Source organism: Nicotiana tomentosiformis, chromosome 1 (assembly GCF_000390325.3).
Source record: "Nicotiana tomentosiformis chromosome 1, ASM39032v3, whole genome shotgun sequence".
Classification (NCBI taxonomy): Eukaryota; Viridiplantae; Streptophyta; class Magnoliopsida; order Solanales; family Solanaceae; genus Nicotiana; species Nicotiana tomentosiformis.
This window is the reverse complement of record NC_090812.1, coordinates 130,096,817-130,119,990: the sequence shown is the minus strand read 5'-3', so window position 1 is coordinate 130,119,990 and position 23,174 is coordinate 130,096,817. Positions and strand designations below refer to the sequence as shown.

General features: G+C 38.7%; 1 protein-coding gene across 4 annotated transcripts in view; it reads left to right on the top strand.

Moving 5' to 3' along the window:
* The first annotated feature begins 13,241 nt into the window (after positions 1–13,241).
* LOC104087051 (ABC transporter C family member 12-like) overlaps positions 13,242–23,174 on the top strand; it is a 71,942-nt gene continuing 62,009 nt past the window's right edge. For 2 of the 4 annotated variants that reach the window (XM_070191490.1, XM_070191487.1), the window contains exons 1-3: positions 13,249–13,543; positions 13,992–14,544; positions 18,245–18,423. In XM_070191490.1, the coding sequence (XP_070047591.1) occupies positions 14,215–14,544; positions 18,245–18,423 (509 nt within the window). In that variant the 5' untranslated portion in view covers positions 13,249–13,543; positions 13,992–14,214. Of the gene's footprint in view, positions 13,544–13,991; positions 14,545–18,244; positions 18,424–23,174 lie in introns of all 4 variants that reach the window. The other 2 variants (XM_070191491.1, XM_070191486.1) reach the window with 2 other exon arrangements.

Below are 23,174 nucleotides of genomic sequence, written 5' to 3'. Positions count from 1 at the left end.
CATCTATACAACAAGTCATGATTTTCAAAGTGGTGGCAAATGAGGTGGACCCCACTATCCACTAACTACAACTATTACCTTCACTTTTTGGTGGATACACTTATGTCTTGAAATATATATGTATAGATATCACAAGCAACGATTTAGCAAGTAGGGAGAAAATACATATTTTGCTTCTTCTCAACATAGATTAAAACGGGTCTTCTTGAGAAATTTGAGCTACAGCGTGCGGAGGTAGATATATCTCCTTGCACTGAAGCAAAACGTGATGAACAACATAGATGTTATACCGACATCGGTTTCCTCCGGATGATAAAAAATTGGAGATTTCTTCGTAATGAAGTAAGGTGGAAGAAGACTAGTGTTGGCATATAAGATTGAGGAGATTGTTCACATATACAAGTAAGAAGTTGACATTAAAGGTATGTTAAGGCAAACCCCTTTCTTCTTTTGGCATGATCCAAGCAACGAAATGTAAATGTAATAGTATTCCATAATGGTTCTAGTCACGCCCCAAAATCGAGGAGCGCGACCGGCACTCAACCGAGTGAACCGGACCAAGCAAGCCTATTAGATTCCTTCTACCCAAACTCATTTATGAATGAAGAGAATATATGTTTTCCTTAATTAAATAATAAAGTGGTCATGTCTGCAATTACCAATTTCTTACCATAAGTTTCACGATTTTTAAAGTCTCAAATGGACAAGTAATACAACCACAACATAGCATAGTTTGTCTTTCCCAGCACCAATACACAACCCACACTATGTCTACGGAGCCTCTATAGATAAAGAAGAGCACAATGATAATGCCGGCAACAAGGCCCCCGCTATACCTCAAACAGAATACACAAGTACAAAAGATTCATGATCCCGGAATGAAGTGGGGCTCACCAAGTCAGCTGGGAAGAAGTTGCACTGCTATCACTGATAAATATCTCCTGCTGTGGAACCACCTGCATCCATTGAAAGATGCAGCGCCCCCAGCAAAAGGGACGTTAGTACCGTCGAATAGTACTAGTATGTATAACTAAACACCCTCTAAATAGAATTATAATTAATACAAACAAGATTATCATAATATCAATGAAAGCCTTAATCAACATCAAACCTCAATTTAGGATCAAGACAGTGTTCAAATTAATTTTCATATCTCACATTGGGAGATTTTTAGTATCGATATACCATTGTCCGCAATACCAGTGTTCACAATACCAATGCCACCATACTTTTAGCACAGAGTCCGATCACGACCCGATAGACTAAGATATCTCATTAGAGAATCAACCACAATTACTATCAATACCAATACAACCATTATTTAGTACGGAGTCCAATCACGACCCGATCGGCTAGGCCATCTCATTAGAGACATCAACCATAATTACTATCATTACCAATTTCCAGCACAATCACCACCATGTGTGTGACATGGTATCCGATCACGACCCGATCGGCTAGGCCATCAAATTTGAGACATCAACCTTTTTATATCAATCATCGCATTTCATAATACTTTCACATCTTTTCATTTTATTGGCACTAGTGGCCATAATTATAAGATCATTCTTGGCACGTTGGCCATATTCAGTATTTTATGCTCACCTTATCAATTTCAAACATCATTATCATCATCAATAACAAGTACAATTCAAATCAAGGTGTGTTGTACACATGTGAGAAATTTAGAGTTTAAGGCACATAGAGATATTTTACAAAATTTGGCATAATAGCCTTCATTTAAACTTGACTTAAAATCGAAATATTATTAATGTACAACCCATATTTTAACACATTCTCAATTGGTAGCATAACATGAATAAAACATTTGGGATGCTTGTTGAACATATATCTTTCAACCCAATCTTACTCGGAATTGCCAATTTCATAATGAATCACTTGGGACTTACATAATTTACATGAATATCGTGGGATTCAATTCTAAGAGAAGCGTTTAGCCAACATACCTCAATTGAGCTTCCTTAAACTCTAAAACGTTTCGGAATTCTTAGCAACTTCAATCTATTTTAGAAATATAATAAATTGAATCAAAATTAGGAAGATGATCATGGTTATAGCTCATTTTAGCATTTTATCAAACACTAGGTGTGCACAAGGTTTCAAGGTCTTTTTATGGAGGATTCCATCATCCCACAACCCAATCTTTATCATGCTTAGTTCAACAATCCTCCTACGCCCCTTGATATCACATACATGTAAAATAATCAACTTTCATGCCCAAAAATTATCTTGCTAATTACCCATTTTTAGATGATTTCGAAATTAGGATTTAGGGTGTAGAATCTTACCTCTAGGATGAAGACCTAGTGAGCTTCCCTTCTTAATCTTCCAAAACTTGAGCAAGAATTGAAGAATACCTTCTCACTCTATGGCACTCTCTCTCACTCTAAAATATCAGATTATGTCTCAAAAATGGCCCAAAGAGTGTATTTAACGAAATAGGGTCGGGTTTTAAAAACCCAAAAATGGAGCTCCGGAACAAGGTATACGATCGTATAATCGATATGCGGACCGTATATCGGTCGCATAATTGGTTACAAAATTGCCAAAAGAACTGCCTGTATATGTGGTCAATATGTGGTCCGCATAGCTGTTATGCGGTCGCATATTGCACCGCATAACAGTTAAGAGGTCGCATAGTCGACCGCATATTTGCTTCCAACTGACCCAATTAACTGCCTTACTCTGCGGCTATTATGCGGTCCGTAGAGTAGTTCTGCGGTCGCATAATGGACCGCAGAAATGCACTTTTCTGCCAAAAATATTTCTTTACTTTCCGGTGCATTGTTCAACCCAAAAAGTCCAAGCCGCGGCGAGCTCAATCCTCAAAACACATAAGCCTAGTCCGGCACCATGAAACATTATTTTCTTTGCAAACTTTACCGGGCTTTACACTTAAGTAATTCAAAAAAAATTGGGGTGTTACATTCTCCCCCGCTTAGGATCATTCGTCCTCGAATGAGGGTATAAATCTGTCATTAGCATCTTATGCAACTCAGTTTGTTTCATACCACTTTCGAGCAGCCCCAAATTTGACTAACTCCCAAAATTTCCAAAACTTTCTCCAGAGTTTCCCTTGTAACTAGGCCTATCCACCTGTCACAGAGCCCAAGAAACACATCCTAACAACATATACGTATTCCAATGACATAACATAATACAAGACAACACCAAATGTGGTCGCATAAGCAATATATATCCAGAAAGGAACACCTTTAATGCCAATTGTTCACATGATACAAAATTTATAAAAAGTAAGTCTTATAATTCTTTCCTAGATCACAACTTTAAATACATGGTCATTCAAACAAATAAGGATACTTTTTCTTCATTTCTTCCTCGGCCTCCCAAGTAGCCTCTTCAATCTGTTGGTTTCGCCACAACACTTTCACGGAGGCAATTTCTTTATTTCTCAATTTTCGGACTTGCCGATCAATAATAGAAACAGGAATCTCTTCGTAAGTCAATTTCTCATTTACCTCAATAGTCTCAACCGGAACAATGAGTGTCGGATCTCCAACTACTTTCTTCAACATAGACACATGAAACACCAGGTGTACTAATGACATCTCAGGTGGTAGCTCAAGCTTGTACGCCACCTCACTGATCCTCTGAATAATTTTGTACGGTCTGACATACCTCGGACTCAATTTCCCTTTCTTACCAAATCGCATTACCCCTTTCATGGGGGAAACTTTCAAGAATACAAATCCCTATGACGAACATCCGAATAGGATTTCTGACGACTCTAAGCAGTCTTCAACTGCTCCTTAATGATTTTAACTTTTTCCATGGCCTGATGCACGAGGTCTGGCCCTATCAACTCTGCTTCCCCAATTTCGAACCACCCAATGGGAGACCTACATCTCCTACCATATAAAGCCTCAAACGGTGCCATTTGAATGCTAACGTGATAGCTATTGTTGTAGGCAAATTCTATGAGTGGTAAATGATCATCCCAACTACCTTTGAAGTCTAGAATGCAAGCACGCAACATATCCTCAAGCGTCTGAATAGTCCGCTCTGCCTGCCTGTCAGTCTGCGGGTAAAAAGTTATACTAAGATTCACCTGAGTACCCAAACCTTGCTAAAATTGCTTCCAAAAATTAGCAGTGAATTGTGCCCCCCGATCAGAAATGATGGAAACTGGGGTGCCATGCAACCTGAATATTTCTTTGATATACAGCTGAGCATACTGCTCCACTGTGTCGGTAGACTTAACCGGCAAAAAGTGTGATGATTTCGTCAGTCGATCCACAGTCACCCAAATTGAGTCAAACTTGCGCGAAGTGCGCGGTAATCCTACCACAAAGTCCATATTAATCATTTCCCACTTCCACATTGGAATTTCTATGTTTTGTGCCAACCCACCAGGCCTTTGGTGTTCGGCTTTCACTTGCTGACAATTCGGACATCTTGCCACAAAGTCTGCCACATTCCTCTTCATATCATTCCACCAATAGACTTCCTTAAGATCATGATAGATTTTTGTAGAACATGGGTGCACGGAATACCTAGAAGTGTGAGCTTCAGTCAAAATTCTTCCACTGAGACCATCAACATTTGGAACACATAAGTTGCCCTTGGTACCTTAGTGTACCATCATCCATGCCAAGAGAAAAGGTCATGGTCTTATGTTTATGAATTTCCTCTTTCAACTGTACCAACAATGCGTCATTGTATTGTTTTTCTTTGACTTCCACTACAAGTGATGATTCAGCCCTATTTTGCACAATTGCCCCTCCTTTACTAGAGTACGCAAGACGAACTCTTAAACTAGCCAATCGGTGAACTTCCTTGGACAATGGCCTTTGGTATGCCTCCAAGTGTACTAAGCTACCCATAGATTTTCGGCTAAGAGCATCTTCCACAGCATTAGCTTTCCCCGGATGGTATAAAATATCAATGTCACAATCCTTGAGTAATTCAAGCCATCTTCTCTACCTCAAATTCAATTCCTTCTGTTTGAAAATATATTTAAGGCTCTTATGGTCCGTGAATATATCCACATGGACCCCATACAAATAATGACGCCAAATTTTTAATGCAAATACCACTACTGCAAATTCTAAATTATGTGTTGGATAGTTCTTTTCATGATTCTTGAGTTGCCTAGAGGCATAAGCGATCATCTTACCATGTTGCATCATTAGTGGAACATCTTTATCACATTTCCCTTACATATGACCTCATAGGAATTGAGTTCTACAATAGCTTCCTTGATATAGTTAATTTCTTATGTTAACACTTGCAACTTGCTCTTCTAAATTCTCAACAAAAGACATTACTTGATCAGTTTTCTCATGGGACCTTCTGTTTCAATTGAATAGCATCTGCTAGCTTGCGCACACACCTTGATAACATCAACTTGAACGACATTGCATCAAATATATAGTAACATTGTGGTCAGACCCTTTTTAGCCGCCCTCTTTCCTCCTTATAAGTCTTATAGGATTTTAAGAAACCACTTTACTTCCCTTGTGAAAATTCTCACGGTCCCTCTTTACTGCTAAGCACTTCCCAAAACACTTATCACCACCCTTAATATATATTCAATTCAACAACAGTCATTAGCCCGAACAGGGCCTTTTCTGAAACTTGAGATCCTCCTAAATACTTCATCGACGAGTTCTTGTTTTCCTTATAAGTGTAGGACTTAGTCCACCTGATTCCATCCTCGATGAGTAACTCACCTTATTCCCCATATTGTAGTTACCAATAGTGTTTCCTGATAGTGCAGCCTAAGAGCTATCATGTTAAACATGTTTGGTTCGTAACAAGTGTTCATCCTCTCTTAATCTGTTTCAAACATTTCCCCTTTGGTCTAGACAATATGTTGATACTATATTTCCTTTGTGACTAGAGCATTTACTCCCATCCCATTTTGCCCTTAATTCATAGTTGACAACCTTATTATGCCGCACACTTGTTTGCCTCCCATGAACTCGTAGTATCATTGTGTCTGGTTTGTTGAGTTTATCACGCCACCACTTCATCACCAATAGTCTCACTTTCCAATGTAATATGTAGACATGAACTCCCTCTATATCTTTTAGTTGATATTCGGCGTCACTTAAGTCGGCTGCATTACAGTTGATTCTTTATATCTTCTATTAACACTTGTGCTCTAGGCGAGTCCACCATTCTGATACGAACTATTTTACGATAACCATGACCATCTCAATTTATAGATTTTCTTCCAATTTTGCTCGCCTCATTCTCCCTAGTTATTGAATAGCTATGCGCCCTTCCATACGGTACGTGGTCTTTTCCCTTAGTTGGAAATTCATCCTGCTCGCCTCTCGACACTTGTTGGGATATCTGTGGGAAAGTGTGTTCATCCGTGTATCACTTAACACTTCCTTGCTTGTAAGATTCTTAAGAGACTCTCCATCAAGTACCGATGCACTCTTGGGTTATTATAACATCACATTTATCTTTCCCACTCGTTCTATCTTTTTTAAAGCCTTAGAGGTTTAGCTAAATCACAAATCCGTGATTAACTCATTCTAAAAACTTGCAACCTTTCACATTTGACCTATATTACTTCCTTGGGTTCCATTGTTACTGACCCCCTAACAAGTATAAAATCCCTTTGTAAACATACTCTTAGTTTTTAGGATCGTTGACCCTGTCATTCACATTGCCATGTATGAAGAATTTACCTTCCTTAACCTTCCACCTTTTTGAGGTACTAGTGGTCTAGCATTAGCATATCCTTTCGGAGAATCATGCTACCCATTATCTCTTTTCTAGATTACACCTGTCTTCAACAAAATATTCAAACATCATAGCTGCATGGTATTACTCTTGTTTCATTGTATTTAAGTGGCCTCTCTATGACCCTTCCTCCCCTACTTAGGGTGAATGATTCACATTTTGACACAAGTATTGAATTTAGCAACTTCAGGGACATATGTCTCATGTCTCTATTCCTCATATATATGTTCGACTATTAGGGAGATTTAAGTCACCATGGTATTAACCTCATACGTTCTCTACTCTCATTCAGCCACATAGGCTTGGGATCCAACTCCTTCATGTCAATATCCTTTTTGGAGTGTAACACCACTTCACACATTTCTAGGATTCTTATAACGTTCATAGTGCTAGGGTCTTCTCATTGTGGGTTCAATCAACTCCCCTTTCATAACTTCTTATCTCCCGTGAGAGATCTACATATTTATCATTACTCTTCAGTCCATGCCTTTCATATATCATGTGCTTATGTAACATGTTTACATCTTAGAATCATATACATGGTTCCAACACTATCCACATGTACTAGTTAAGCTTATGTCTCATTTATCACGTCACTGCCTCTTTCGAGGTGAGTAATCACTTCTAGAACTCTTCTCATATAAAGTATGCTCATGGTACGATATACTTGTCTCATATGTCATACTATTCATTCAACATGATACATGTGCCATCTGTTTAATATTCAAGCCTTTACCCTTTCGTCATGTCACATGACAACATTACTTGGAATAAACCAAAAGAGCATTTTAACTTACCTTGAACCTCAACGCACGAGTTGGAGGAAGAACAGTTCCACAATCAGTTTCATCGCACGATTCAGAATATCCAAGAAGGATAATATTCCTAAATGCCCATGTAGCATCCTAATTATAGATGTGATCGACAACACACCGATAATAAGGACTCTACTAGACACGGCTCCAATACATCCTAGGACACTTTAAAACCTTAGGCTCTGATACTAAGTTTGTCACGCCCCAAAACTGAGGAGCGCGACCGGTGCTCAACCGAGTGAACCCGACCGAGCAACACTACTAGATTCCTTCTACCCAAACTCATTCATGAATGAAGAAAATATATGTTTTCCTTAATTAAACAATAAAGTGGTCATGTCTCCAATTATCAATTTCTTACCATAAGTTTTACGATTTTTAAAGTCTCAAATGGACAAGTAATACAACCACAACATAGCATAGTTTGTCTTTCCCAGCACTAATACACAACCCACACTATGTCTACGGAGCCTCTATAGATAAAGAAAAGCACAATGATAATGCCGACAATAATGCCCCGGCTATACCTCAAACAGAATACACAAGTACAAAAGATTCATGACCCCGGAATGAAGTGGGGCTCACCAAGTCAGCTGGGAAGAAGGTGCACCGCTATCACTGATCAATATCTCCTGCTGTGAAACCACCTGCATCCATTAAAAGATGCAGTGCCCCGGCAAAAGGGACGTTAGTACCGTCGAATAGTACTAGTATGTATAACTAAACACCCTTTTAATAGAATTACAATTAATACAAACAAGATTATCATAATATTAATAAAAGCCTTAATCAACATCAAACCTCAATTTAGGATCAAGACAGTGTTCAAATTAATTTTCATATCTCACATTGGGAGATTTCTGGTATCGATATACCATTGTCCGCAATACTAGTGTTCATAATACCAATGCCACCGTACTTTTAGCACGGAGTCCGATCACGACCCGATCGGCTAGGCTATCTCATTAGAGAATCAACCACAATTACTATCAATACCAATACCACCATTATTTAGTACGGAGTCTGATCACGACCCGATCGGCTAGACTATTTCATTAGAGAATCAACCACAATTTCTGTCAATATCAATACCACCGTAAATTTAGTACGGAGTCCGATCACGACCCGATCGGCTAGGCCATTTCATTAGAGACATCAACCACAATTACTATCATTACCAATTTCCAGCATAATCACCACCATGTGTGCGGCATGGTGTCCGATCACAACCCGATCGGCTAGGTCATCTCATTTGAGACATTAACCTTTTTATATCAATTATCGCATTTCATAATACTTTCATATCTTTTCATTTCATTGGCACTAGTGGCCATAATTATAAGATCATTCTTGGCACGTTGGCCATATTCAGTATTTCATGCTCACCTTATCAATTTCAAACATCATTATCATCATCAACAACAAGTACAATTCAAATCAAGGTGTGTAGTACACATGTGAAAAATTTAGAGTTTAAGGCACATAGAGATATTTCACAAAATTTGATATAATAGCCTTCATTTAAACTTGACTTAAAGTCGAAATATTATTAATGCACAACCCATATTTTAACACATTCTGAATTGGTAACATAACATGAATAAAGCATTTGGGATGCTTGTTGAACATATATCTTTCAACCCAATCTTACTCGGAATTGCCAATTTCATAATGAATCACTCGGGACTTACATAATTTACATGAATATCGTGGGATTCAATTCTAAGAGAAGCGTTTAGCCAACAAACCTCAATTGAGCTTTCTTAAACTCTAAAACGTTTCGAAATTCTTAGCAACTTCAATCTATTTTAGAAATATAATAAATTGAATCAAAATTAGAAAGATGATCATGGTTCTAGCTCATTTTAGCATTTTATCAAACACTAGGTGTGCACAAGGTTTCAAGGTCTTTTTATGGAGGATTCCATCATCCCACAACCCAATCTTTACCATGCTTAGTTCAACAATCCTCCTACACCCCTTGATATCCAAACATGTAAAATAATCAACTCTCATGCCCAAAAATTATCTTGCTAATTACCCATTTTCAGATGATTTCGAAATTAGGGTTTAGGGTGTAGAATCTTACCTCTAGGATGAAGACCTAGTGAGCTTCCCTTCTTAATCTTCCAAAACTTGAGCAAGAATTGAAGAAAAATTATTGAAGAACACCTTCTCACTCTATGGCACTCTCTCTCACTCTAAAATATCAGATTATGTCTCAAAAATAGCCCAAAGAGTGTATTTAACGAAATAGGGTCGGGTTTTAAAAATCCAAAAATGGAGCTCCGGAACAAGGTATGTGACCGCATAACCGATATGCGGACCGCATATTGATCACATAATTGGTTACAAAATAGCCAAAAGAACTGCCTGTGTATGTGGTCACTATGCAGCCTGCATAGCTATTATGCGGTCGCATAATGCACCACATAACAGTTATGAGGTTGCATAGTCGACCGCATATTTTGCTTCCAACTAACCCAATTAACTGCCTCACTCTGCGGCCATTATGCGGTCCACAGAGTGGTTCTGCGGTCGCATAATGGACCGCAGAAATGCACTTTTCCGCCAAAAAATTTTCTTTACTTTCCGGTGCATTGTTCAACCCAAAAAGTTCGAGTAGCGGCTCGCAAGCTTGCTGGGAAGAATTTCTACAATCCCCAAAACACGTAAGCCTAGTCCGGCACCATGAAACATTATTTTCTTTGCAAACTTTATCGGGCTTTACACTTAAGTACTTCAAAATTTTTCGGGGTGTTACAGTTCTACTATTAGTAGTTAAGGATATGCGTTATTCATTCCTATGAAATGTAATACAAAAGCATGTCTAAGTATGTTTCTAAGTATCTATTGAGGCATACGATAAAGATATTAATGTTCATAATGTAGTGTTACATGTATCTTCATTTTACCACTAAGCTACGGCCGGTTGGAAAGTCATGCATCTTCATTTACCACCTTGCTACGGCCGGTTGGGCAGTCATGCATCTTCATTTACCACCTTGCTACGGCCGATTGGGCAGTCATGCATCTTCATTTACTACCGTGCTACGGCCGGTTGGGCAGTCATGCATTTACCACCATGCTACGGCCGATCAGGCAGTCATGAATTTACCACTCTGCTACGGCCGGTCGGGCAGTTATCACCAGTTGGGCAGTTATACATTTACCACCGAGCTACGGCCGGTCGGCAATTACCACTGATCAGTTGGGCAGTCATGTTACGATATGGATAATAGTCTCAAAGAGAAGCATTATATATATAAGTATAATTAGTATGTATATATGGTGGCACCTCAGAGATTCAGGTTGATTCTTATATGTCTTTAATTAATGTTGACTTATTGTTATGTTTCAGTTCCTCCTTACATACTCGGTACATTATTCGTACTGACATCCTTTTGTTGTGGACGCTGCATTCATGCCTGCAGGTATAGGTAATCAGTTTGACGAGCCCTCATAGTAGACGAGGTTAGCATTCAGCGAAGGATCGGTAAGACTCTACTTCATTCGGAGTGCAACCGAGTCTATAAGTCATCGTGTCAGAGTTTTGCTACAGACTTATAGTTAGGCAGGGGCCCTGTCCCATTTGATGTCGAATAATCTTAGAGGCTTTATAGACAGAGGTTCATTTTGTACAGTATGTCAGAGGCCTTGACGGCCCGTATGTATGTTTTAAGAACGATGGTTCATTGATACAATGTTTGCCCACTTATAGTTATACATTACGAGTTGTGGCCATGTTGGCACATGATAGTTGCACAAGAAAAAAGTGAGTTACAGAGTGGTTCGCTCGGGCCAGTATGGCACCGGGTGCCAGCCACGCCTTCGCAGATTTGGGGCGTGATAGGGCGTCAGACCTTCTTCACATTCGCGAAGGTCCTGACGCGATCGCGAAGAGCAGCGGCCAAAATGGTCTTTGTGTTCGCGAGCCTGGCCTCGCGTTTGCGTAGAACAAACCCTAGCCTCCCCCAGAATCCCTTACCCATCGCGTTCGCGAGTGAAGGGCCGCGTTCGCGAAGGGTAATCCCTCTGATGCTTCACGTTCGCGACCTCTTCTTCACGTTCGCGACCTCTTCTCCACGTTCGTGTAGAAGAAAACCTCCCCAGTACCAAGTTACCCTTCACGATCACGAAGAACAACGCACCAGACATTAGCAACAGTGAAAACCAGTAACCTTCTAAGTCCAAAATCAATCCGTAGCCTATCCAAAACTCACCTGAGCCGTTCGGGCTCCAAATGAACACATGCACACGAGTGTAATAACATCATTCGAACTCGCTCGCACGATCGAAATACCAAAATAACACCTAGAACTACGAATCAGATATCAAAATACATGAAATTTTCAAAGAAACTTAAGAACTTTCAAGTTTACAACCGAGCGTCCGAATCATGTCAAATCAGCTCCGTTTTGAACCAAATTTTGCAGACAAGTCAATAATAGTAAAATGAACCTATACCAAGTCCCAGAACTGAAATCCGAATCCGGTAGCTATAAAGTCAACCTACGGTCAAACTTCGGAATTCTTTAAACCTTCAAATTACTAGTTTTCATCAAATCACGTTAAATCAAGTTAGGGACTTCCGAATTCAATTCCGGGCATACGCCAAGTCTCAAATCATAATACGGACCCATTGGGGCGGTCAAAATACTGATCTGGCTCCGTTTACACAAAATATTGACCGTAGTCAACTCAAATTATTTTAAGACAAAAATTCACACTTTCTTCAATTTTCATATAAAGACTTTTCGGAACAAGACACAGACTATGCACGCAAATCGAAAAATGCTAAACAGAGCTAATCGAATTTTGGAACTCAAAAATAAAGGCTAAAACTCAAAATAACCTATCACGTTATCATAGTTACAATAAAAGTGATTTTTTTATATTTACCACCAACGAGTTACAACTGATTACTTGACACAATCTTCAATAGCTTTCTTTTTCTCTCTATCTTTTGATACACTAGTAAGCTTTGGAATACCGTGTTTAGTAAGAAGTAGAAAGACTGAAAACTTGGATGAAAGCTGTGTAATCTTCCACGTCCTTTCTCCTCTTCTTTAATAGTGCTCGATGAAGTCCCTGATTCCTTTTTCTGAGATTTTGGAAAATCATTGATAGTGCGACTTTTCTTTTGATGCAGTATTCTCTAAGAGAAGGACCCAAGGGTAGCCTCATGAATCCAACGTGTTAAGTACAACCAAATTCATTCTTGATGTGCTGAGTAGATCCTTTATCTTCCCAATCATTTGCTCTTGAGTCTTTCGCTGATTTCTCGTACTTGATTGATTCCCTTGCCTTCCTTGTATCCTTGAAAGTCTTTTGCCCGTTTGACGATTTCCTTTCCTTTCTTGTATTTCTTTGGTGGACATATTTGAATGTCATAGCCGTTAGCTCTTTGATTGCTTCTCCCTCTCGGATGCACTTTTCTTCCATAGCTTTGATTAGTTAATCTGCACACATAGTAGATTCACATTAATCCAGTTTTTTTGATTTTAGTCAATCATTAAAATTTTAAACCTAACATACAGCATATACAAATTGAAATACATAAAAAGTGTGATAAGATTTTGTAGCAGGATACACTAGAATACAGGAAACCATAAACTAGAAAATACCAACTTCTCTTGTACTTTGTTTCTTTCAATTTCCCGGTTCAACGTCAGCCTCTATCAGATGCTTCCAAAATTGTAGACGCTCATATTTTTGCTCCTGACCTTATTAGTTCTAAAAAATGTATAAAGTAGCATGTTCTTCTCCGTAAGCCATGACGCTAGCAGTTCCAACATTGTTCTTTTGACCCTTTTCAGATTCTCCTTTCGTCTCTACTTTTCTCTTTTTATCCATTTCTTAATTTCCACTATTTTTTTTTTGGTAAATATTTCCACTATTTTTGTCATCATATATTGCCACTCAATAGTTCCCGCTGCAGATTGTCATTTTTCTATGCAGCTGAGTTCAGTCCTTCAGTTGAAAAGGTACTCTTGCAAAACTCCGTCATCTCATTGTTCAGGATTTTGACACTACTTTTATGTATGCCATTGCTTAATTATCTCAATTTGAAGTTAACTACTCAAATTTATTGTATAATTTGTACAATTTTGGGGCTAAGGGATCTATCTAAGCTGGTAAATGGTTAGTGTCAATACCCATGTTTCAATGTCATGGTATTTTACTCCACTCTCGCCTTTTCCCGCTTAGCCTACGGATTTTCACTTTAAATATTCAGTTTAAATAAGTCGAATTTTGTTAGATCAATAAATATATTCTTCCTCTCATTACTAAATCACTTGAATATGGAGCCTATGTTTTCCTGTAGGAAATCGTAGTCTTTCTGTCATAAGCATTGGTGTGAGTTTCGACACCTTGTTCACCATTTCTCCTCATCTAACTAATGTCTGCGTATGTCTTTTTCCTTAATTGCAGTAATTTGTTAAATACAGCTATGGCGATGGATGGTTGATTGAAAGAGATGAAGGTCTGAATACGCATAGGCTTTAGTGCACACCAGACTATTTCATTGGCATACAGAAGACCGCTATTTGTAGCTAACTCTTACTTGCTTGGGATTGAGGCGTAATTGTTGTTTTTGTTGTATATTATAGAGGACCGTTATTGTGGTGAATGTTTAGTTAAGTAGTAACAGAAAATGAGTTTTCATGCATTTGTTTGGTATTGCAAGCCGGTGGCGAATGGGATATGGGCCAAAGAAACTAATAGCGGTTTTGGTGCATATACACCTTGTGCTATTGAAACAGCTGATTGCATATCTTATTTGGTTCTCTTTGTGTTGTGTGCGTATCGGTTATGGCTGGTCAGGATGGACCACAAAATTCGGAGATTCCAGTTGAGGTCGAAATACTACAATTACATATTGATCCTCCTGGGAAGTTGTTGTGCTGCTGAAACCTTGCTCAGATTTTTTATGGGCATCTCAATCTTCAATCTGGATGCAGAAACTGGCCTTGCTCCTTATGAGGTTATATCTACTTCTTAGTGTGGTTTATGGGTTTTCATATTTTTCTCATGCCCTTCTGACATCGCGATTTTCCTTTTGTTCATGCAAAACTCATGCTTGTTTTCCTTCTCTTACCGACTTGTTTATGCATATCTGCAATTGCGTGTACCTATCAGAATTAGAAAAACCTGCAGTTGGCATGTATAACTATGCACAAATTTCCTTTCAAAGAAATTAAATCATCTTCCTCTTTCAATTTCTTAGGTATTTGGTAGGTGACTTATTGCGTGCTATGTAATTTAACTGCCTTAAGTTGGTAAAAAATTTACTTTAAGGTACTAGTCCTAGTGAATTCTTTATAGATAAGAATCACCCCAAAGGACTAATAATGGGAATCAAAACTACATGAACAATCAATCAATTCACTTTGTGCCAATCCCAAACTAGTTGGGTTACAGGATATGAGTCCTCTGTTTATGCTGCTCTAATTGGGCCCTTTCCATTCCAAAGTGGTAAGTCATTTGTTTTTTAAAGCAGGCTAACAGTGCTAGAAAACTAGAGGTTCTCTAATTCCCATATGGTTTGTTCGGTAGTTCACTTTGTTTACCAGACAACTCTGAGAGGTAGCTGAATTTTCCATATTCATTACACACTGGAGAGTGTCAATAAAGTCACCATGATTTACTCAGTTCTGAATTGCTTTTTTAACCGCATACACAGGCATATGTATTGTCAGTCTTAGGAAGTTCATCTCGCAATTTCACTATCCTGTTTTTTTTTATATCCTCTAGGGTAGCCATGTTGGGTTTATGGACGATAGGTAGATAGGTGACATTCCTCTCTTTGCTGCGTATGTGTTATTTACATGATTTGTCCAATCTCTTCATTTTGTATCTCAGAAGGCATATCATTTTCTTGAAATGTTCCATCTTTTGCATAACCTTAATGTTTAGAGAGGCATCTGATCTTGCTATCCTCTTAGATTTGCTTGACAACTTTAAGTTGTCTACATCTCCTAATACTATAGCTTGCTCAATGGAAGGCTTAAGTCTTTACTTTGCAAATCTTCTCTTGCTTTGTTCAATCTAGAATCCAGCTGCATCTTTTTGTCTTTTTTTTGGTTGCAAAATTTGGAAAGAAAAGTTCCTTCTGAAATGTAGGTTTTTACGGTCTCTAGTTCCTGTGCCTGAGTAATTCATCTACTAAATGGACAAGAATGAGAGGTAAAAGCCCAAATGAGACATGTGGGGTAGCGTAGCCATATAAGGCCTTTAAGGGGCTGCAGTTACGGGCAGTGTGGTAGTTGGTACTTTACAACTATTCACCACAGGTAGCCAAATCATCTACTTCTTCAGATGATGCTCCATAGTCATTGTCCTGAGGTAAGTTCGTAAACCTGTTCAGCCTCATCTTAAAAAAAAAATGTTTCAGGATTTTAGAACTTGCTAGCTACTGAATCTTCAGAATTTAGATAGATACATGAAAGAACAAAATTGATCTACTTAATCGGTTATTATTTAAGTTTATGACAGAACTAAGATATATTCACCTATAATGAGTTAGCTGTTAACAATGACATTTTTAAAGTAATAGTCTGGAGGACTGATATTTATCTCACACTGGGTTTATATATTACGATTGTAGTCTTGAAATAATAGCTTTCCCTAATTTTCTGCCTGCTGGAAGGCTACTAGGTGTTCTTGCACCCGTGTTGAAGGCGTTGAAATAAATCAAGTGGATTATATCAATCCTAAAATAACAAATATTATAGCAATACAAAATTTGAATTATTTTTTTAAGGTAAGGTAACAGTATATTCATCAGCACTAAGATGGTACTGGCAGTCAAATAATTACATATTACAGGGAACCCTGTGTCTTACAAGGAATCAAATAATCTAAAAGTGATTCTGCATCTAAAACATAGTTCTCTTTACACGAGAATTAGAAAGACAAAAAACAATTCAACTTAATTCTTTGTATGGTAATGGAACTAGTTCTATTCTCAAAACATCTATTATTCCTTTCTTTCCACACAGTCCACCTTATGCATACTGGAGCCATTCTCCACCATTTCTTCTGTGTGTTCTTTGTTTTAATGTTGTTCCAACATCATAGTAGGTCCTTTGTGATTCTTGGCATCATCCATTGGGTCTCAACTAAGGCAAGAAACAACTGCCATCGTATACATCAGTTATCCTGCAATGTAGGAAGAGATGGTTATTACTCTCTTCCTTTTCTTGGCACAAAAAACATACTGGAGCTAATAAAAAAAACACATACTGGAGCTCAGCTGAATCCCCCTTTTTTGTAATACTTCATGAGTCAAGCAAGCTTTTCTGACAACAAGCCAAGTGAAACATGTCACCTTGAAGGAGGCTCTTGTTTTCCTGATAAGTTTCCATGGCCAATCTGAAAAGCAAGACGTATGCAGAGCCTCCAAAGTCTTCAGCATTTTAGCCACCCTTCCAATCTCCCAGTCATTTAACGGTCTTCTGAGGGAGAGGTTTCCATCCTTGAGAAGCCCATGCCTCCTCTATTGTATCCTCAGCTGTAGTTGAGGCAAAATTACAGCAGAATCTTTTTTTTATTCTTTTCTTTGCCATTCTCTTTCTATGCAATATCTTGAACGAGGTCATGTTTTCAAGCTTCTTTGCTCACATCTCTATTTTCTGAATATTCAACATACAGTCAACACAATGTGTTCCTTAAGTAACCTCAACACTGCGTTTTCCTTAAGTAACCAAAATGAAACAGATTAATCTCTAAGTTCTCAGTTTTAAGGAAAAACTTCATGTCACTTAAATTGCCTTCTTTGTTTGAAAGTCTATGGAGTTTAAGATGTTAATTAAACTTGTGTGTTCTGTAGTGGAAAAACTATTAGAGTAAAGGTTGAAAATTTGCTTGATAGACCAAATGTCACGTCAAAGTTAAAAATTTGAATAATTATATGAATTTGAATCCTTGAAATTCTAAACATATAGAGCAATATTGTTTAATAGAATGATATCAAATGTTTTTAAACGTTCCAAAAGAGAAAGTGTCATATTTCTTATCAGTAATTAAAATTTTATTGATGACAGCACTAAGCTGCTGCCAAGTATATATAGCAAAGTACAGATGTAGTTCTTTTTATAAATTCAAGGAACAGATGGACTCTATCATTATGTATCAAATGGAAGTGTCATTAAATAGGATCTGACGGAGCATATCTTATAGATATGCAAAGGAACTGTAGTTTTATCAGATATGGAGTACAAGCACCAAGGAGGAGCTATAAACAGTAAGAGAAGCAAAAACAGCATATGGATAATGCACTGTATATAATGGACAAAAATGTAGACACTGATTTTGTCATTTGATTATACATGTAACAATATAAGAAATTCAAAACAAAGTTATATATTATACACATTCTTTTGATGATTTTGATACAAATGATATTTGGAACATCCTTTGCTGGTTATTCAAGTATTGGTGCTCATGCCTCTTTGAAATATCAAACAGCCGGATAGTTAATAGTCTGCAATATGATTAGTAGGTCTGACTGTGGAGAAGAAAAAAAAGTTGCATGAGAGCTTGCATGCTCATAGATCTGATCAGCTCTTTACCTTTAGTTATACAGACCTGTGCAATTTTGATAACCTTACTTGTACACCAGTCTAGTGAAAGTTCTTTCTTCATATATCTAGCCAACTGATATATGTACTCTTTTCTTCCAGATGGTTTATTTGAGCATTCAGGCACTTGCTTGGATTTCCATTGTTATTATGAATGTAGTGGAAACTAAAGTCTACATTAGAGAGTTCAGATGGTATGTCAGATTTGGAGTAATCTATGTTTTGGTAGGTGAACTTGTGATCCTCACCTTCATTCTTTCAATGCGGAGTTTCTACTCAAGGTGAGTGTGATGTTATTATTTTTGTCAAATTAGCTCTTTGAGGTAACTTCCCTTCTCAGGGCTTATTAATTTGTTCAAGTGCTCTGGTCAATTTCATGAGTGTTGGACGACAGCTGCAAGGGCTTTCCTATTCAGGAAAAAGAAATTAAATATGAATTTGTCAGAGAAAAAGAAGTGCAGTTGGATATTAATATACTCCCCATTAATTATGAGAATTTGATTAATGGAAGTGGCTGTAAGAAATAAAATACGAAGGAATCCGTACAATTCAAAAGCGAAATGAGTTTGAGCAACAACAACAACAACAACAACAACCCAGTATAATCCCACTAGTGGGGTCTGGGGAGGGTAGTTTGTACGCAGACCTTACCCCTATCCTGGGGTAGAGAGGCTGTTTCCGATAGACCCTCGACTCCCTCCCTCCAAGAACTCCCCACCTTGCTCTTGGGGTGACTCGAACTCACAACCTCTTGGTTGGAAGTGGAGGGTGCTCACCACTAGAGCAACCCACTCTTGTCCACTAGAGCAACCCACTCGAAATGAGTTTGAGCAATCAACAAAATTCTCCACCTATCTTCTCCAAAGAGAAAACAAGGATTGCACACGGAATTTTAAAAAGAAAAAAAGCTACTCTGACATGAATGTATGAAAAATAGCTCCTGTATATGCAAGAGAACTTTGCATCTAGTCAGATAGTTCTCGTCAAGAAAAAAACAGAAAGAGCTGAAACATGTGTCATCCTTAGCATTATATGCTCGGTAAGAAACATTGAGAACTCATATGGTAAGAAAACACTAAAATAAACCTGGTGTATTAGATTTGGAGCCTTAGCAAGTGGAGATCAAAGGTGGGTTTTATTATTCTTTTTGTTGTTTAAGGATGCTGGAAAATAAAAGATCCAGCTACCATATCGCCAAATCAGTAAATAATAACTTGGTGATTTTCAGATTTGCTTTGCTGAATTTCAGAAGCTGATTTTTGTCATGTGAGAAGGGACAAGAGAAAATATGTTATTGATATTGGATGATAAATACAATACAAGAGGTCCCTATTTATAGCTATACACTACAAGGAGATATTACTCAATCTTCCAATGTGGGACAAGACTACACTATACATATCTGTAAACTAACACTCCCCTCAAGCCGGTGCATACACATCATATGTACCGAGCTTGTTACACATGTAACTAATACGAGAACCAGTAAGAGACTTAGTGAAAATATCTGCTAGTTGATCATTCGACTTTACAAACTTTGTAACAATATCTCCTGAAAGTATTTTTTCTCTGACAAAGTGATAGTCGATCTCAATGAGTTTAATCCTCTCATGGAACACCGGATTTGATGCAATATGAAGAGCAACTTGGTTATCACACACTAGTTCCATCTTGCTGATTTCTCCGAACTTTAACTCCTTGAGCAACTGCTTGACCCAAACTAACTCACACGTCGCCATAGCCATGGCCCAATATTCGGCTTCGGCGCTAGATCGAGCAACTACATTCTGTTTCTTGCTCTTCCACGAGACCAAATTACCTCCTACTAGAACACAATATCCAGACGTAGAACGTCTATCAAAAGGTGATCCTGCCCAATCAGCATTTGTGTACCCAACAATCTGCGCGTGGCCTCGATCCTCAAATAGTAATCCTTTGCCTGGAGCTGACTTTATATACCGAAGAATGCGAACAACTGCATCCCAGTGACTATCATAGGGAGAATCCATAAACTGACTTACAACACTCACCGGAAAAGAAATGTCAGGTCTAGTCACTGTGAGGTAATTCAATTTGCCAACCAACCTTCTATATCTCGTAGGGTCTCTAAGAGGCTCCCCCTGTCCAGGCAGAAGCTTAGCATTCGCATCCATAGGAGAGTCAATAGGTCTACAACCCATCATTCCAGTCTCCTCAAGAATGTTTAAGGCATACTTTCGCTGTGAAATAACAATACCTGAGCTAGACTGAGCGACCTCAATACCTAGAAAATACTTCAATCTGCCCAGATCCTTAGTCTGGAAGTGCTGAAAGAGATGTTGCTTCAGATTAGTAATACCATCCTGATCATTACCAGTAATAACAATATCATCAACATAAACCACTAGATAAATATACAAATTAGGAGCAGAATGCCGATAAAACACAGAGTGATCAGCCTCACTACGAGTCATGCCGAACTCCTGAATAATTATGCTGAACTTACCAAACCAAGCTCGAGGGGACTGTTAGTGACCTGCGCAATCTGCACACACAACCATTAAACTCCCCTGAGCAACAAAACCAGGTGGTTGCTCCATATAAACTTCTTCCTCAAGATCACCGTGGAGAAAAGCATTCTTAATGGCTAACTGATAAAGAGGCCAATGACGTATAACAACCATGGACAAAAAGAAACGAATAGATGCTACTTTAGCCACGGGAGAGAGAGTATCACTATAATCAAGCCCAAAAATCTGAGTATATCCTTTTGCAACAAGACGAGCCTTAAGCCGATCAACCTGGCCATCCGGGCCGACTTTGACTACATAAACCCAACGACAACCAACAATAGACTTACCTGCAGGAAGAGGAACAAGCTCCCAAGTGCCACTCGCATGTAAAGCAGACATCTCGTCAATCATAGCATGTCGCCATCCTGGATGAGATAATGCCTCACCTGTAGACTTAGGGATAGAAACAGTGGACAAAGAAGATATAAAGGCATAATGAGGTGGCGACAGACGATGATAACTTAAACCGACATAGTGAGGATTATGATTAAGTGTTTGCGGAGTGCAATTGGTTGATTAAGAGGAGACAAGTCCGCAGTAGGTGCAGAATCTGATGCGGGGCGTGAATCACCTGGGCCTGATGCTGGATGTGGACGACGATGATAAGTCAAGAGTGGTGGAGCTGCAGAAGGTTGAACTGGATTATGCGGAGGAACTGGAGCTATAGGTGGTGGAACTGGAGCTATAGGTGGTGGAGCTACAACTGGAGCTGTAGGTGGTGGAGTTGGAGTGACTGAATCTCCAAAAGATGAAACTGGTAGTACCTCAGAAATATCTAAGTGATGACCTGAACCTGTGAAGTATGATTGGGTTTCAAAGAAGGTAACATCAGCGGACATAAGGTACCGCTAGAGGTCAGGAGAGTAGCATCGATACCCCTTTTGTGTTCTCGAGAAACTCAGAAATGCGCACTTAAGAGCACGAGGAGCTAACTTATCTGTTCCTGGAATAAGGTTATGGACAAAACAAGTGCTTCCAAAGATACGAAGTGGAAGAGAGAACAAAGGTAAGTGGGGAAACATGACAGAGAATGGAACTTGGTTCTGGATAGCAGAAGATGGCATACGATTAATAAGATAGCAAGATGTAAGAACTGCATCCCCCCAAAAACGCAACGGAGCATGGGATTGTATGAGTAGGGTACGAGCAGTTTCAATAAGATGTCTATTCTTTCTTTCAGCTACCCCATTTTGTAAAGATGTGTACGGACAAGATGTTTAATGAATAATCCCATGAGATTTCATAAACCGCTGAAATGGGGAAGACAAATATTTTCGGGCATTATCACTACGAAATGTGCGAATAGAAACCCCAAATTGATTTTGAATTTCAGCGTGGAAGGTCGGGAAAATAGAAAACAGCTCAGATCGATTTTTTATCAAAAATATCCAAGTGCGCCTGGAATAATCATCAATGAAACTGACAAAGTAGCGGAATCCCAAGGTGGAACTGACCCGACTAGGACCCCAAACATCTGAATGGACTAAAGTAAAAGGTAACTCTGCTCGATTATCAAGACGCCGAGGGAAATGGGAGCGAGTATGCTTACCGAGCTGACATGACTCACACTTTAGAGCTAACAAGTGAGATAAACCAGATACCATTTTCTGAAGTTTTGACAAACTGGGATGTCCCAACCGTTTATGTAATAAATCTGGTGAATCAGTAACAGGACAAGTTGTAGAAGAAAGACAAGATGTGAGTCCATGTGATTTAGCAAGGATAAGGTAATAAAGTCTGTTTGATTCACGCCCGGTACCAATGATCCGCCCCGTACTGCGTTCCTGTATAAAAACATGGTCATCAAGAAATAAAACAGCGCATTTAAGTGATTTGGCTAAGCGACTAACATCTATGAGATTAAAAGGACTATTGGGAACATAAATGACTGAATCTAAAGGTAAGGACGGAAGTGGACTTGCTTGACCTATTGCAGTTGCCATGGTTTGAGACCCATTGGCCATTGTGACTTTTGGAAGAGATTGAGAATATGAAATAGTAGTGAAAAGAGATTTGTTGCCAGAAATATGATCTGATGCACCTGAATCAATGACCCAAGACTCAGAGGATGAAGATTTGGAGAAAGAAGTCGCGCTATTACCTGTTTGAACAACAGAAGCTATCTCAGAAGATGTCTGCTTACATGCTTTATACTGAAGGAACTCAATATAATCTGCTAAAGAAACCATCCGACTATTCAAAGCATCGGTTCCCATGTCGCTACAATTTGTAGTAGTAGGGTTAACTTGAAATAGTGAAAATAAGCAACTCCTGTGAGAAAACTGAAGAAATAGCTTGAAAAACACTGTTTACAGCAGGAAAACAGAACACTGTTCTGCGTCGGAAACATTGTTCACGCCGGAAACACTGTAGCTCGCCGGAAAATTCCAAACCTGTCAGAATTTGTCGTAACCAGGATGGATAGACTCGGAATTCTTTTGCGAGCAAGCTGTCCTGAAGAAATGTTTTCAAAAAATGGC